Here is a 13,792-nt window from a genome sequence, read left to right on the forward strand (position 1 = left end):
CCCCCTTTTTCATCGTAATGATACAGTACAATAGAAGGCACGATCATGAAAATAGAATTGAATGGGAAAGAAAAATAAAAAAAAAAGAAGAAAAGGACATAGTGATTAGGGACAAAAAAAAAAGAATAAATAACTAATATGAGGCTAAACACGCACCCGCGCGAGTCTCCCTGACTCAATGATCTCGTGCTGCAATGTCTCCTAATCCACATTGGCTATAGGTTCGATCCTCTCTGATACCGTATATCACAGTCTAGGATCTCATCTAAAAAAACTAGCCAGAAGGTATTTTTTGGTCCTGTATAAGTATCCAAGATCTTTCCGACAAATAATCAATGTGGACTAAGAGACTAGCCGGAAGATATTTTTTGATTCCTTAGTTCTATAAACACATGCACATGCGTATCCTCATATTTTTTGTTAAAATTTATGAGGAAAAAAAATGTCTATTTTGACGGATTCCGAGTATCAAATAAGGTTGAGGAAAGGATGCAAAGAAGATAAAGAAAAAGAAAAAGGAGGGTGAAAGAGTGTGCTCGAGGCCCTACCTGATTGCAAATAGATCTTTGAAGTCAAGTTTCCTTTCTTACCTCACAAAATGCACTTTTAGGAACAACCCTGGTTATCTCAGGTTACGTTACAAGATTTCATTATGCCGCGCCACTGTCAGTGCTATCAAGCAGCGTTTAACTTGTGTGCTGATGGCTGGAATCATGCTTTAGAAGTCTAGCACTTCGGGCTGGCTAATTGTTAACATTGAAGCTGGACTCATTCCAAACTTCCCTCAACAATGTGGGGTTGATGAAAAAAGAACCATCTCAACCTCAGATGTTGAGCCATTCAACGATGCCTTAAAAGGATCAACTCTTAAAGAGCCTACAGAATCTCTAAAAGCTTCTAGTGAACCTAGTGCGAATCCATATCAGGGAGAAAAGAGTGATTATAACCCAAGAAACTAGCTTCTAGCTAGTTATCTCATCAGAAGACATGTCCATTGCCGGTCAAGTGAAATGGTGCTCTCTAAGTCACTTAGCAAACTAGCATCCACGGAAAAACCAATGTCACCTTTGTTCTCTTTTCAACTTTTTTTAACATTAAATCTAAGATCAATTACTTTAGTCCTTTGGTTCTTGGTGATAGGAAGAAAATCAAAACTTTTTGAACTTACTCTAGACGCGAGGCACTCTATTTTTTTGTTAGGTTACGTGCTTAAGTTACCAAAGACCAAAAAATATTCTCATATTTATTTCTTGGCAAATCTATAAGGCAATTTATGTAGAGAATTCTCTAGACCTACTCGATTGCTTCATCAATGAAGTAACTAATCCAAGTCGAGTGCCAATAATCTCTTCATTTTGAGCACATTGAAGGCACATCACTTCTAAGGATTTCTACAGTGTCCGGGCTTCATCAAAGTCATAAAACTTGGTGTGTCGGTGTCATTAGACAGCACTGTGAACGAAGCTTAATTATAATTTCAATAATGGTTGGAATTGCAAGTAGTATGGATGGAATTACCACCAAACGGCAAAAGAAAAGCCCATTGAGATGACTGTATTAGCTGTAGGAGCATACGTGGCACCAAGGACTTCACTTTCAAATATGTACAATGCCAATTTTTTTCCTAAAAATTAAGATAGATAGGATCAGAAGCAGTAGCGAGCGGCTATTGGCCGGTCTGTTCCTTGGGTCTTTCAGCTCTTAAGCTTCCTAAGCTGGCGTCGGCAACGCCCTCTCTTGTGCTAAAAGTGCTGCGAAAGGAGTGGAAAGCCCACCACCACACCCACCGCTCTCTTTGTTCTCTTTCTCCAAGGAGACAACATCCAACTCAGAAGCATAAAACTGCCTGCCTTGTAATGTTTATCATTATTCTACGCTACTTTATTTTATTCCTTTCCCACCTCAACATTATGATATGAATCCTACAACTACTGCACAAGCTTTCCTTGATTGCCCAAGCCAATAGCACCAAGAATGATAAAAATGTGAACGCTGGACCTGGATACGTGGGTGTAGATGCATACCACGCATGCATAGCGTGAAGAACGGGGCCCACATAACAATGGGTGTGGTGTCGAGTTCATGCAGATGGTCCTTTACACGGGAAAGGAGATGGACCATTCCGATAATAGTAATGACAAATCATGTCACTCTAGTACTAATTGCAAAATTTTGCCTCATCAAGTTGATTTCAAAACATTAAATTAGCTCTAAAGTAAAAAATAAAAAAAAAATGGCCCTCTTGGTACACCACCACCAATCATCCAATGCATCAGTCGTGACCCCAAAGTTATGCAACCGAAAACAAAAGAGCATGATATAGATACGTTAGTTATAGGAATTCCATACAGGTACTAGGATGGTGAGAATTTGCCCTCACGATGAAATTGTCTCCTAAATTACTTCCCCATACACCAAGAATCTCATCCATAAAAGACTAGTTAGAAATTGTTACGCTTTCGATTAAAAATCAACTTAATGAGTAAGTAGTAATAGCAACATTGATGGAAATTTTGGCCGCTGGTGGAAGTGATATTCTTTATTTTCTTGGGCAACTAGGTTCGAGTAATATTGACAACCATTCACCCATAGCCATGGTCAAGGCAAGTGCAAACAAATGTTTGGGTGGAATATCACAGGATTCGACCCTCCTACGCGTTACCTCTCATCCCTCTCCCCCACCCACCACTCTCTCTCTTATCCGACTCCGGTTTTGCTGCCATTGTTGGTTGGATCGGTTAAGTGCGGATCCCACCACATACGTACGTACCCAACCTCGCATCCTTCAATGGCATTTCCGTGATTTCACCGATATCTTCTCTTCACGTGGGCCCACAATGGCGCCGAAAGCACGAGGGAGTATGATATCGCCGTCGGATCAGCGGACCTCGTGGGTGGAAATGGAAATGGACGGTGGTGATGGGGAGGAGGGGCATTATGGGAATGACGAGCGCAGCGACTGCCAGCCACGGCGGTACGCTTTTATCAGAACCCGAAGCAGGGGACGGCTCTCGATGGCATGTTCGGTGTTCCACACGCGACCCGCTAAAATTATGCTCGCGTTCCAGGGGTATTTTTGGAAGACTCGAAACGTGAATGACGACCCCTTGCCAGAAGCAGCCGGGACCTGCTGAAAGCGTCCATCTCAGCGGTCCAACCGAGATCGGACGTTCCTCCCAGCAGGCCACGTGATGGGACCACCGTTCCTCCCGAGGCCACCTCTTGACTGCGTCAAAGTCTCGACCAGATGAATACTTGCGGTGATATTTTCTATTCATCCATTCATTTGTCGCTAATCTCGGCTAAGACCAGTTAGCGAGCGGGCGAGGAAGGCTGGGTCCAAGGGGCAACGCGGACGCGAGGCGTGGAAGCATAGAGGGACGGGACGCTAGGGTCCAAAAAGCTAAGCACGGTGAGGAAAACAAGGAAGCCAACAAAAGAGGTGTAAGCGAGGGGAAAGGTGGAGGAAACGAAGGAAGTACTGGTGGTGCCAGGGCGAGCCCTGCAGCGACGAAGAACTCACGAACCTCGACATGAAGTGGGACGTACTTAGCAAGCTAACGTCCATCAAGTTTCCAACCTCATTTACATTTTAATTTCATTAAACTATAAAAATTCTAATAAACAATTCTTCATTAGGATTAATTTTTTTGGGAGCGCGTGTATACATAGATTATGGATACCAGGGATATTAGCAGTAATAAAGTGAAATGGAGAAGGAATAATTAAATTAAAATGAAGTTTCTCGATTTCCATCAATCCAAGCTACTGCTAAGCTGCTGCTGTAAGCAGCTGTAACTTAAAGCCAGGAACAATTTCTTCAATACACACATAAAAAAATGGAGATCAATGTCAGCAGAAGAAAAGGAGGAGCAATAGATAGATAGATACAAAGAAATCAGTAAATCACTCGTCTTTCCAGATTTAATATTGAAGGAGATTCAAACTTTCGTTTGATCTTCTTCAAGTTGGCATTAGTTTCTTTTGTAGTTCTTACCTCGAAAGTTTGAATGGGCTCCCGACTCGACTGGATTCTATACTTGATCAGCTCGCTCTGGAGTTCGGAGCGATCGAATTGGGGATTGTAGATGAATATGAAGAGAGTAAGTGGTCTCAGTTTGATGGATAGTTCGCAACAAACTCGGCATCGGAGACGGCGGAGAGCTCGGCCTCGTCCTCTAATGGAGCCGGGAGATTGAGATCGATGCAGCTGAAGCTTTCCCCGAACTTGGCGATGCCAGAGGAGGACGGCGGCGGGGGGAGCGGCGCCGGCGAGGAGGCGGTGATGGTCGTGGCGGCAGCGGAAGAAGCGAGGTGGGAGCGCTTGTGGCCGCCGAGGGCCTGACCGGAGCCGAAGACGCGGAAGCAGAAGGAGCACTCGTGGACCTTGCCGGCTTCCCGATCGGCATTGCCCTCGGAGGACTCCACGTCGTGGATCCGAGCCTGGACGGCCGGGATGCATCCACCCCTGCTCTTCTTGTGGCTCGCCCGGTGGCCTCCCAGCGCCTGGTACGAACGGAACAGCTTCTTGCACGTGCCGCACTGGTACTTGCTCTTCACCCTCGCCGACGCCGGCGACCGCGGCAGCGGCTGCAATCGGCCGGCGGCGATCTGGCCCTTCTCCTTCTTCGCCTCATCCTCTTCATCCCAGCCGTCCGATCGCTGCTTCCCGTCGTCGTCCTTGGCTTCGGACTTGGTCTTGGTCCAGAAGTCGCGTGAGAGCATCATGAGGGAGAGGGCGACGTCCTCCTCGGGGGTGGTGTCGGAGACGGAGCTGGCCGGCTCCGGCTCGGGGGGCTCCTGCGGGGGTAAGGGAGATCGGCGGGGGCGCTTGGAGCGGCCGCGATGGGAGGGCGGGGCGCGGGAGGGCTCCGTCTCGCTCTCCCCGTCCTGGACGACGGAGGAGGAGCCGGCGTCCACTGCGGCGAAGGACAAGGAGAACTCCGGATCCACCAGCCGGAAACTCTTCCTCGGATTCTCTCTAAGGCTGTAGCATAGCCCAATCCCCTTACCATCCTCGTCGCCGCCCCGCTCTTCTACTTCCTCCACCGCCACCGCCGGCGCTTCCCGGGGGGACGCGGAGGAGGAGGAAGCGGAGAAGTCGTGGAGTAGATGGACTTTGACCGGAGGAGCGGCTGAAGTCACGTGAGAACGCATGTGACCTCCCATAGCTCGGCCATTGGCGAAGCGGCGGAAGCAGAGCTTGCAAGTGTGCTCCATAGCAACAGAAGCAGAAGACTAAAGATATCACGAAGTTTGGAGAGGTGAAGAAGGTGATGGAAGTGTGAAGCTTCTATATTTCCATTATGTTCTACAGAGAGGAGGGGCGGTGTGGAGAAGGAGTACAAGGGAGAGTGGGAACTAAAAGGAGTAGGAGACAAGCATTCCTCCACCAAAAGACAACCCACAACCCACAGGAAGAAGAAGAGGAGAGAGAGAATGGAAAGCCAGATTTCAATATAGAGAAAAAGGAATTAAGATTTGGGAAAAAAAGGTACTTGACAAAAATAATTGTGGTATATATCTTTCCCAATTAGAGAGCGGAGGAGAGGAATATAATTTAAAAGAAACGCCTTTTTCTTCAAGTCTTGCATCTCCTTGAGGGCATGATTTTACTACTCCGGCCCTTTTGTCTCTTTCTTTCGCTCTCATTTTCATCAATTCACCCTCTTCTTGTTTTAATTCGTCCGTAAGGCATCAACTCACACCAAAACAATCTAAAAGAAATTAAAAGAAAGTGGTGATGGCCGTGGTGGTATGTGAGCATGAGCTCCACCCATTTGGTTTTTTTTTTTGCTCTTAATAATTAAACTAATCACAAAAGGGTGCTTTGGTGATTTGAGGAAAAGTTGGGAGAGTTTTAGAAAGACTCGAATCTACTGCTGAGATTTATTGTAACAGAAAAAAATAAATCAATACCCACGTGTCATGCCAGCAGTTTCTCAATTTCCTTTCATTTAATTAACCAAAAGAAACCATCTAGTTACTCCATGATCATTAATACTAAATTCTAATTTATATTTTTTTTCTTCCACCTCTATTTTGTTTATTATTTGTTTCGATAAGCTTGTATTGGATTTATATGCCAACCGCGACTGCCGGGATTCTTTCCACCCTATGATGGTTGTACCACGCCGGTCGTTTTCCTCATTATTAATTTTTTAAATTTTAAATTCCAATAATCTTTTTTAGTAATTAAAAATTGAAACGAACTCCCCGAGAGGGAAGCTTTCTTGGGGGAAGTAAACGCCGTATTGTTTGGAGTTAGGCCTCGACAGGGTCGCAGAAAAGGTCGTTTCTCACTCCATTTCCGACCCTATCTACGTACGAGTCGCCGTGGGCGCCATCCGCGGACCCCACCACCTCGCACGTGCTCCACTCTCCCCCGCCCCATCTCGCTCGCCCCATCCATCTGTGCACGAATCTCCAGCTAATTTGCTTATCTCCAGTATAAAAAAGATTCTATCTTACAATGCTATTATGAATAATTAGAAGAGATTTTGTGTAAATAAAGTTTTTTTTTTCTCTTTCTCTTTTTCCGGAATCTCCTATTTTTAGGTTGGAATAGGATAAAGAGGCTTCTAACTTTCCAAGGGCATCTGCATATCCTAATCGTATCATGAGACTGATGGGAGGCTGGGGTCCATTAAAACTTCTCCGAGACAAAAAGAGAAAGGGAAAAAAATTGGAATTACGGAACAAGAGAAAGTCCTCGCTGGAAACCAATGATAGCCGCCGATGCGTTTACCTCCGGTCCCCATGATCCTTGGGTCGGCAATTACATCACTGATCGTTCATCAGGTAAACCCTTGTGAGTCGGACGGTGCGGGATTGGGTCGTCTTGCGACGCCTTCACGAAATTGCGGCAAAGGCCGGATAGAAGAAGAAGCAAAAAAAAAAAAGAGAGGCAGAGGTCTGGATTGGGACTTCCGTCACAAGCTTGACGGTTTTGTCGGTTGATGGGAAATTGGTGAGTGGATGCCAGGAGTTGGCGAAGTCACGTGCAACTCGGAACCGGAACGGATCAATTAATCGTGTCCACGGGTGCTAGACTTGGACTAAATACAGTTTTAGGAATGGACCGGTGATCCAATGGTGATGTTTACTTAATTGTAGACGAACTTTCCAAGCGTCTGTAATTTTTCATTGATAGAAAAATTCAGATACAAGCATTAGAAACTTCAGGCCATTTCACCAATACCTATCATGACATGCTTAGCCAAAAAAATAAAAAAAAAATGCTGCATAGGACCACATCAAAGCATGACAACTTCTGCCTCGGTATATCGCTGACCACTTGTATTACTACTGCCGAAACACCCGATAATCCTCATGAGAATTAATTGTGACGTCTCGACCGCAAGATTTTAGCCTTACATCTCTTCGTGCATGTGTGTCCCAACGTCTGCGTCAAGGATCTGCTTTTCTTCATGCCCATCCATCATTGGAGCATCCACCTCCCATATCTCAAAGCACTCGGAATTTGATCATTCATCTGGCTGCACCGATCTCAAATGCAAGCGGTGGATGATTACAAGGACACAACTAGGATGCTTGCATCAAAGGGATCAGAAAATGGGTCCTATTGGGATTGCCAATAAAACTCCCATGTTGTCGCAATCTCAACCATGATGGGCCCGAAGAATTTGAAGAAAAAAATAGGGGTTGGGTATGGTTGAAGCGGCCAACTTCACTTGGCAGGCAACCCAGGCTAACGAGGCAAGCCATTTCAGGCCAAGCACTATTCGCTAGAATGAACGTGGATGTAGCTTTGCGAATGGCGTTGCCAAACAAACCACGGGAGCTGAGCCCAATCCATAGCGGCGTTTCGGAAGCATCGGCCCTTCGCCCGCATCATACGACGGTACTCAAAAACACACTGCTCGCTGACGAATTGACATCATATCAACCCAGCCGGCCTACCAGGTGTGGTCCGAAAGGACATGAGATCGAGCTTTGCTTCAGAAACCGAAAACAAGAAAGGCACCCCGTTCTACCAAATAAGGAAATCCAACCCACCGATCGATGTCCTCCGACCTCATTGGAAAGAGGAGGGTTGGATTTGAGGTCAAGAAAGATACGACTTGTTGGGTGACGAAACAATTGGGAGCTAACACGTCTCGAGTTGCATTATTTATAGTAACGCAACCTTCTTGTCTGATCTGCCCACGTGTGTCGGAGACTCTATTTGTGTACGATGATTGCACACCGGCAACCTAAACCAAAGATAATTTGGCGGTAAAAAAAAAAAAAAAAAAAGCAGGGACAAAAAAAATAATAATGTAACAACACCGCGCCAAATTCTAAATTTATTCAAATCTAATTATAGATGGCACGATCAAACTATGGTCAATCTAAATGGACTATGTTGTAGTATTCCTTAATCCACATGAATCATAAAGTAAGTTTTTTTTTAACACTATATCCAGCAACTTAGAATCTCGTCCAAAAAAATTAGTTAGAAATTATTATTTGAATTATTTGTTTCTATATAGATATACAAAATTTATACAGTGTATAATCAATAAGGAACTAAACACATACCCACATAATCCTTACAAATATATTAGGCCAGAATATTTTGTTGTATGCATATCATAATATGGTATTTGTTGGGGGAATACGGTTTTCCCCCAGTAATACAATAACCCTTCCACCGGAAGACTATGCAGTCGACGACCCCGGACGACTGAAGTCGGCGCCCGACCCCAGAACGTCCGATCCCGGATCATCCGACCTAGAGGACTTCCGACCTCAAAGGCTTGTCTTTGTCAACCACCTGCCGCGGCCGTACCTCTCCGAGGTCCGGCCAAGGGCCATATCCTGCCACTGCCCCAGCATTTATTACACATGATCCCGGCAAATCCCCAGTTCACGCAACAATTAATGTGAATCTCCGGCCTACGCAACAATTAATGTGAATCTCCGGCCTACGCAACAATTAATGCGCGTGGCTCCTTTCATCTACGGATCCTCAGCTCTCCACGGCAAATCAGCTCGGCAGAGTCCTGTCCGCCATGATAAGTCTGACCCCAGCCTCACCGCCGACATCAACGCAATGATTCACCCGATCGCGTGACGGCTCAGGTCGTACGACGGCCTTACCTCCGACATCAGTGTAATTATCTACTTGTCTGTGCACCAGATCAAGCAACGTGCCGAGCTGTACGACGGCCTTGTCCGGTCACATCGCAGGTAAACCCCCCTATAAAAGGGAACCGTGCTTCTCAAGGGCGGGGGGGGGGGGGGGGGGGGGGAACAGAGAGAGAGAAGAAAGCACTACTGCTCCCATTTTCTTTGAACACTATTTTGCCCCCTCTGACTTAAGCATCGGAGGGCCGGCGCCGGAAGACCCGGCCACCGGCTTTTCTGCAGGCACCCCGACAGAGGACGCCGCCCGCCGACGCATCGCTACTCCCTCGCGTCCGCCGACAGCTCCCCCTCCTCGACGGACGATCGCCCCCGGGTCCAATTTCCAGCAACAGTATTATTCATAGAGGAATCTATCCGCTGCAAGAGAAGGATCGTCCTATTATCCCACTAATGAGATTTAAGATTTGGAAAGTAGGCTAGATTATATGTTTTCAATTTGTTGAGAAGGAGCATATGCCATAAACTACAACAATGAAACAAAGATACATTTAGCGGTTGCTGAACTTTCATCTCCAGTGATAAATGCTTGTTTTATAACTAAATTGCCTAACATGAATAAAACAGATTAAACAATTAATATATTATTTTTAGAGATATAAGCTAATATTAGGTATGTCGTTGATACTTATAGAATTCTACTCCTAGAAATGAAAGGATAATAGGTGCATAATCCTAAGAACCCATTTGGTTAGTTGGGAGAATTTCCTCTCCCTAGAATATTTTTTTAAAAAGCTGATGTCTAGATATATGTTGCCTGAAAAAATAATTTTTGCGTGTTTAGTTGACTATAAAAAATGACATATTTTAAAATAGTTTATGTTTAGTTGAGCATCTACTTTTCTCGAAAAGTAATGTAAAATACATGCTATGCTCTTAATAAGAAGAAAAACCTTGCCGTAATTCTATCTAAAATCTTAAAAATAAATTTAGAAAAAATATCTTAATTTTTAGTCCATAAAAAACTGACTATTTTCTTGAGTACATACAAAAAATATTTTTTCAGATATTATTTTTTTAAAAAAATATTTTAATGAGAAAAAATTATTTTTGCTCACAAAATGAGACCAAAATGTTGAAATCTTACCTCCATAAAAAAGCTACTTGTCTATCCTTTTTTTTTAAAAACTTTCGATTAAATATGAGTTATTTCTCCGGAAAAGTAACGAGTCATCGTGTCTCCCAAAGACGGTATTCTGAAAGAACTCTACGAACTTTCCCTACACATTCTCTCTAATAACAGAGAGTTGGACAAGTAATATATTGACGTCAAGAGTTTCATCCGATCGAACGCATCATGAAGGCAGGATATGAAGGCAGTCAAGTTATGACACGTGTTTGCGCATGCACGTTGCTTGGTCATCAACCCTAGGAGCCATGAGGTGCCGGGGCCCAAATAGCCCTGAGAGTCATTTGAAATAAACGATCATGAATCTTGGGTTGCATCTTTCTCTTTCTTCTGAGAAAGGACAATAATAAAAGCCATAGTAAGAATATCCCCAAATTATTTGAAAATAGTAAGAATATCGCCAAGTTGTGCTGCACATAGTAAGAATATCCCCAATTATTTGAAAATAGTTTTCTCTTGATCAAATTATTCTCTAAATTAGTTTTTCAAAAATGCTGCTACTAGCAGTAATATCTTTTACTATCATATATTACCTTTAGCTCTATTATACTTATTTTTTAAATAAATAAATTTATGAATAATTTATAATAAACATATATTATTATTTTTTGTTACCCAAACTTTTTCCAAATTTTGATTTTTTTTTCAAATTCCAAATCATGACATCTAGAAAAATTATTTCTGAGCATCGAACTTATGAGACTGATATTTCACGCTCAATGGTCAAGGGCTATATACTGGTAGATATATATGATATAATCATTAAAAAAATAAATAAAATTTCTTATCAAACAAATTTGTGCCCTGAAACCTTGTTTTTTTTCTGAAAAAATGTCCTCTGTCATTTCAGTTACCACATTAGACACTTGTATCCGCCACCCCATAAAATGATTAAAAGAGTGTTAGAATTCTTGAACTAGCCATGAAATGATGAGTTGCACGTAATTTTGAAATTTATCCTCCTGTAATCTAGTTGAGCCCCTACAAGATTCAACTCTTCTGGTTTCCATGGCAACTAGAGAATGAGAGTTTTCATGTATAGAAATAGAGTATTGGGAGAAAAATGGATCGCTCCGAAACACGTGAACGCATCGCTAGCACGTGACTGGAGGCGCCCGACCTGGAGGTGCCTGAATTTAAGGTGCTCGACCCCAAGACGTCCGACCTCAAAACGCCGAGCCGATCTCAGAAGGTCGACCTTGCCGTTCACACGTTGCGGCCACACCCTGCAGCAACCTCACTGCACCATGCTTCGCTCGTCAGCCATGCCGCGACATGACCAGGGCCATGCCCTGAACAACTGCCAGCAATTAATGCGCATGGCCTTCACAGACCTCCGGCTTACTCAACAATTAATGCGCATGGTCTCCACTGATCTCCGGCTTACCCAACAATTAATGCGCGTGGTCTCCATGGATCTCCGGCCTACTCAAAATCTCAGGCTCCCCACGGCAACCAGTTGACTCACTCAACTACGCCCGGTCACCCACAATAACTCAATAGCTCCAGTCTCGCCCTCCACGGCAGCGCATTAATTTACACGATCATGCTTAATCATGACGATAACTTATTTAATTCGTCCAGTCGAATCACAGGTAACCCGATACCCCTCCTATAAAAGGGGAACCTCCCCCTTCAGAAAGGGGGCTCTAACTCTAATCTCTACATGCAGAATTCTCTCTTTCTCCACAAAAGCTCCCTCTCCCCGACCATCGGCTTCTTGCAGGTCCCTCAGAGGACGCAGCCTGCCGACGTACCGCCACCCGCCACTCTTGCCGGAGCTCCTCCTTCTCAGCCAGTGGTCGCCTCCGGGTCCAATTTCCAGCAATATAGAGCATTAGTTGGAATAAGAGGATGCCGAGATTGCACGCGGTAGGCATGACTATTGTCGTAAGCTGCTAATGCTGATGCCTAATTTTGATTATAAGGACATGCAAGATACATTTAAAAGATAACTCAGTCTATAAGTAACATGGATTGATTGCAAGGTTCCATCATATAGGTTTGCATGGAAAGCAACTAATGGAACGGTTGCACCAAAAGGGAATTGCTAGGATGGCCTGCATGTTGAAAATTTTAATTTCTTTTTTAAAAGATTTAAATTTTTAAATAAAAAATTAAAGTATTATATTTTGATTTTTTTGCATATATATCCTCTTAAATATACAAAAATACATGAATAGCCTCATTAAATTTTTGTTCACATGCATACCAAAAGGGAGTTGTTGTTTATTTTTACGCGAAATTTTTGTAAAAGTAACATGATTCATTTTATAAGTGTTGATATTAACATGAAATCATGTGACAAGATAATATTAATTTTTTTACCACCTTTTTATTAAAAATAACTCAATTATCTTTACTAAATTTTGATCATTTTTTATTAAATTTTTTTAAGTGTCTACCCTCCTAAATATATGTAATTGCATAAATACCCTTGTAAAGTTGCTATTTGCATGTGTATCCTTATAAAGTTTCCTTTTTATGTGTTTACCTATAAAGGTATTTCGGTCATTCCAAATTTAAATTGTTTATTTTCTAACCGTGTAGATGGTATGGGTAGATATATAAAAAAGAAAGAAAAAAAAGTATACATGCAAAATAAATATTTTATGAGAAAATACATGCAAATAGTAATTTTATAAGGATATTCATATAATTTTGTATATTTTGGAAGGTATATATGTAAAAAAACTCTAATATTTTTTTACAAAAAATTAAAATTCTTAAAATCCGTTCTTAGTAAACTCAAATTAGATATCTGAATGCAAATATACTTGCATTTATTAATGTCTAACAGTTTCAGACCTAGTTAGGCTTTGATGATAAATTGATAATGGGCTGGTGCCAACATACACGGGCTAGTGCCAGCATGCTAACTATACGTGCGTGCATGCATGCATAATGCATATATTCATAGTTAATTTTGTATATGGAACATAAGCTTTATGCGTTCCAAAAATATTGATTTTTAAATTTGAATTTAACTTCAAATTTGAATGGGGCTGATTTATGCATCATGATGTATATGCTTTATGGGGCACGAGCGCAAGCGGATCAATAACGTTTCTATTTAAAGAGAGCCGTTGAGATCTTTACAGACTTTGGCCTTGTGTGAACAGTCCTAACGGAAGTGGTTGTTTTGACCATGCCTCCATATGGTCGTGCTTATCCTATAGTACAATACATGAAATCTAGTCCATATCTACATATGGCATCGCTATTTATTGCTGTCATTACTATATTCTCTATATCAAGTTTCCAGAGAAAGAAGAGAGAGAAATAAATAGGGAGAGCGGGGAGGAAAGATTCTCATTTCTCTGTCACACGAGGTAAGGACGGTTGTTGGCATGTCATTGGCCTTAACCATGGACGAAACAAAAAGGTCAATGTGGATCTAAAAGTCAACACCCATATATAAATTGCTCATAAAAGTGACATTAGGCCGCCAACGATTGGTGGGCTTTAAGTAATTCTATCAGACTGCTGTTAAAGAATAATTGGATATGCTTT

General features: G+C 42.7%; 1 protein-coding gene across 1 annotated transcript; it reads right to left on the reverse strand.

The window, feature by feature from the left end:
• Nucleotides 1–3,711: 3,711 nt before the first annotated feature.
• LOC103711678 (zinc finger protein ZAT9-like) lies at nucleotides 3,712–5,777 on the reverse strand. Its single transcript, XM_008797922.6, has one exon. The coding sequence runs from the start codon at nucleotides 5,218–5,220 to the stop codon at nucleotides 4,114–4,116; it is 1,107 nt and encodes a 368-aa protein (XP_008796144.2). The 5' UTR covers nucleotides 5,221–5,777; the 3' UTR covers nucleotides 3,712–4,113.
• Nucleotides 5,778–13,792: the final 8,015 nt, after the last annotated feature.

This window comes from Phoenix dactylifera, chromosome 6 (genome assembly GCF_051530095.1).
Source record: "Phoenix dactylifera cultivar Ajwa chromosome 6, Ajwa_hap1_PhDact_Kaust_v1.1, whole genome shotgun sequence".
In the NCBI taxonomy this organism is placed as follows: Eukaryota; Viridiplantae; Streptophyta; class Magnoliopsida; order Arecales; family Arecaceae; genus Phoenix; species Phoenix dactylifera.

Bases quoted from the DNA above. Each gene is read 5' to 3' on its own strand.
- LOC103711678 (XM_008797922.6), bottom strand. From the start codon at position 5,220: ATGGAGCACACTTGCAAGCTCTGCTTCCGCCGCTTCGCCAATGGCCGA.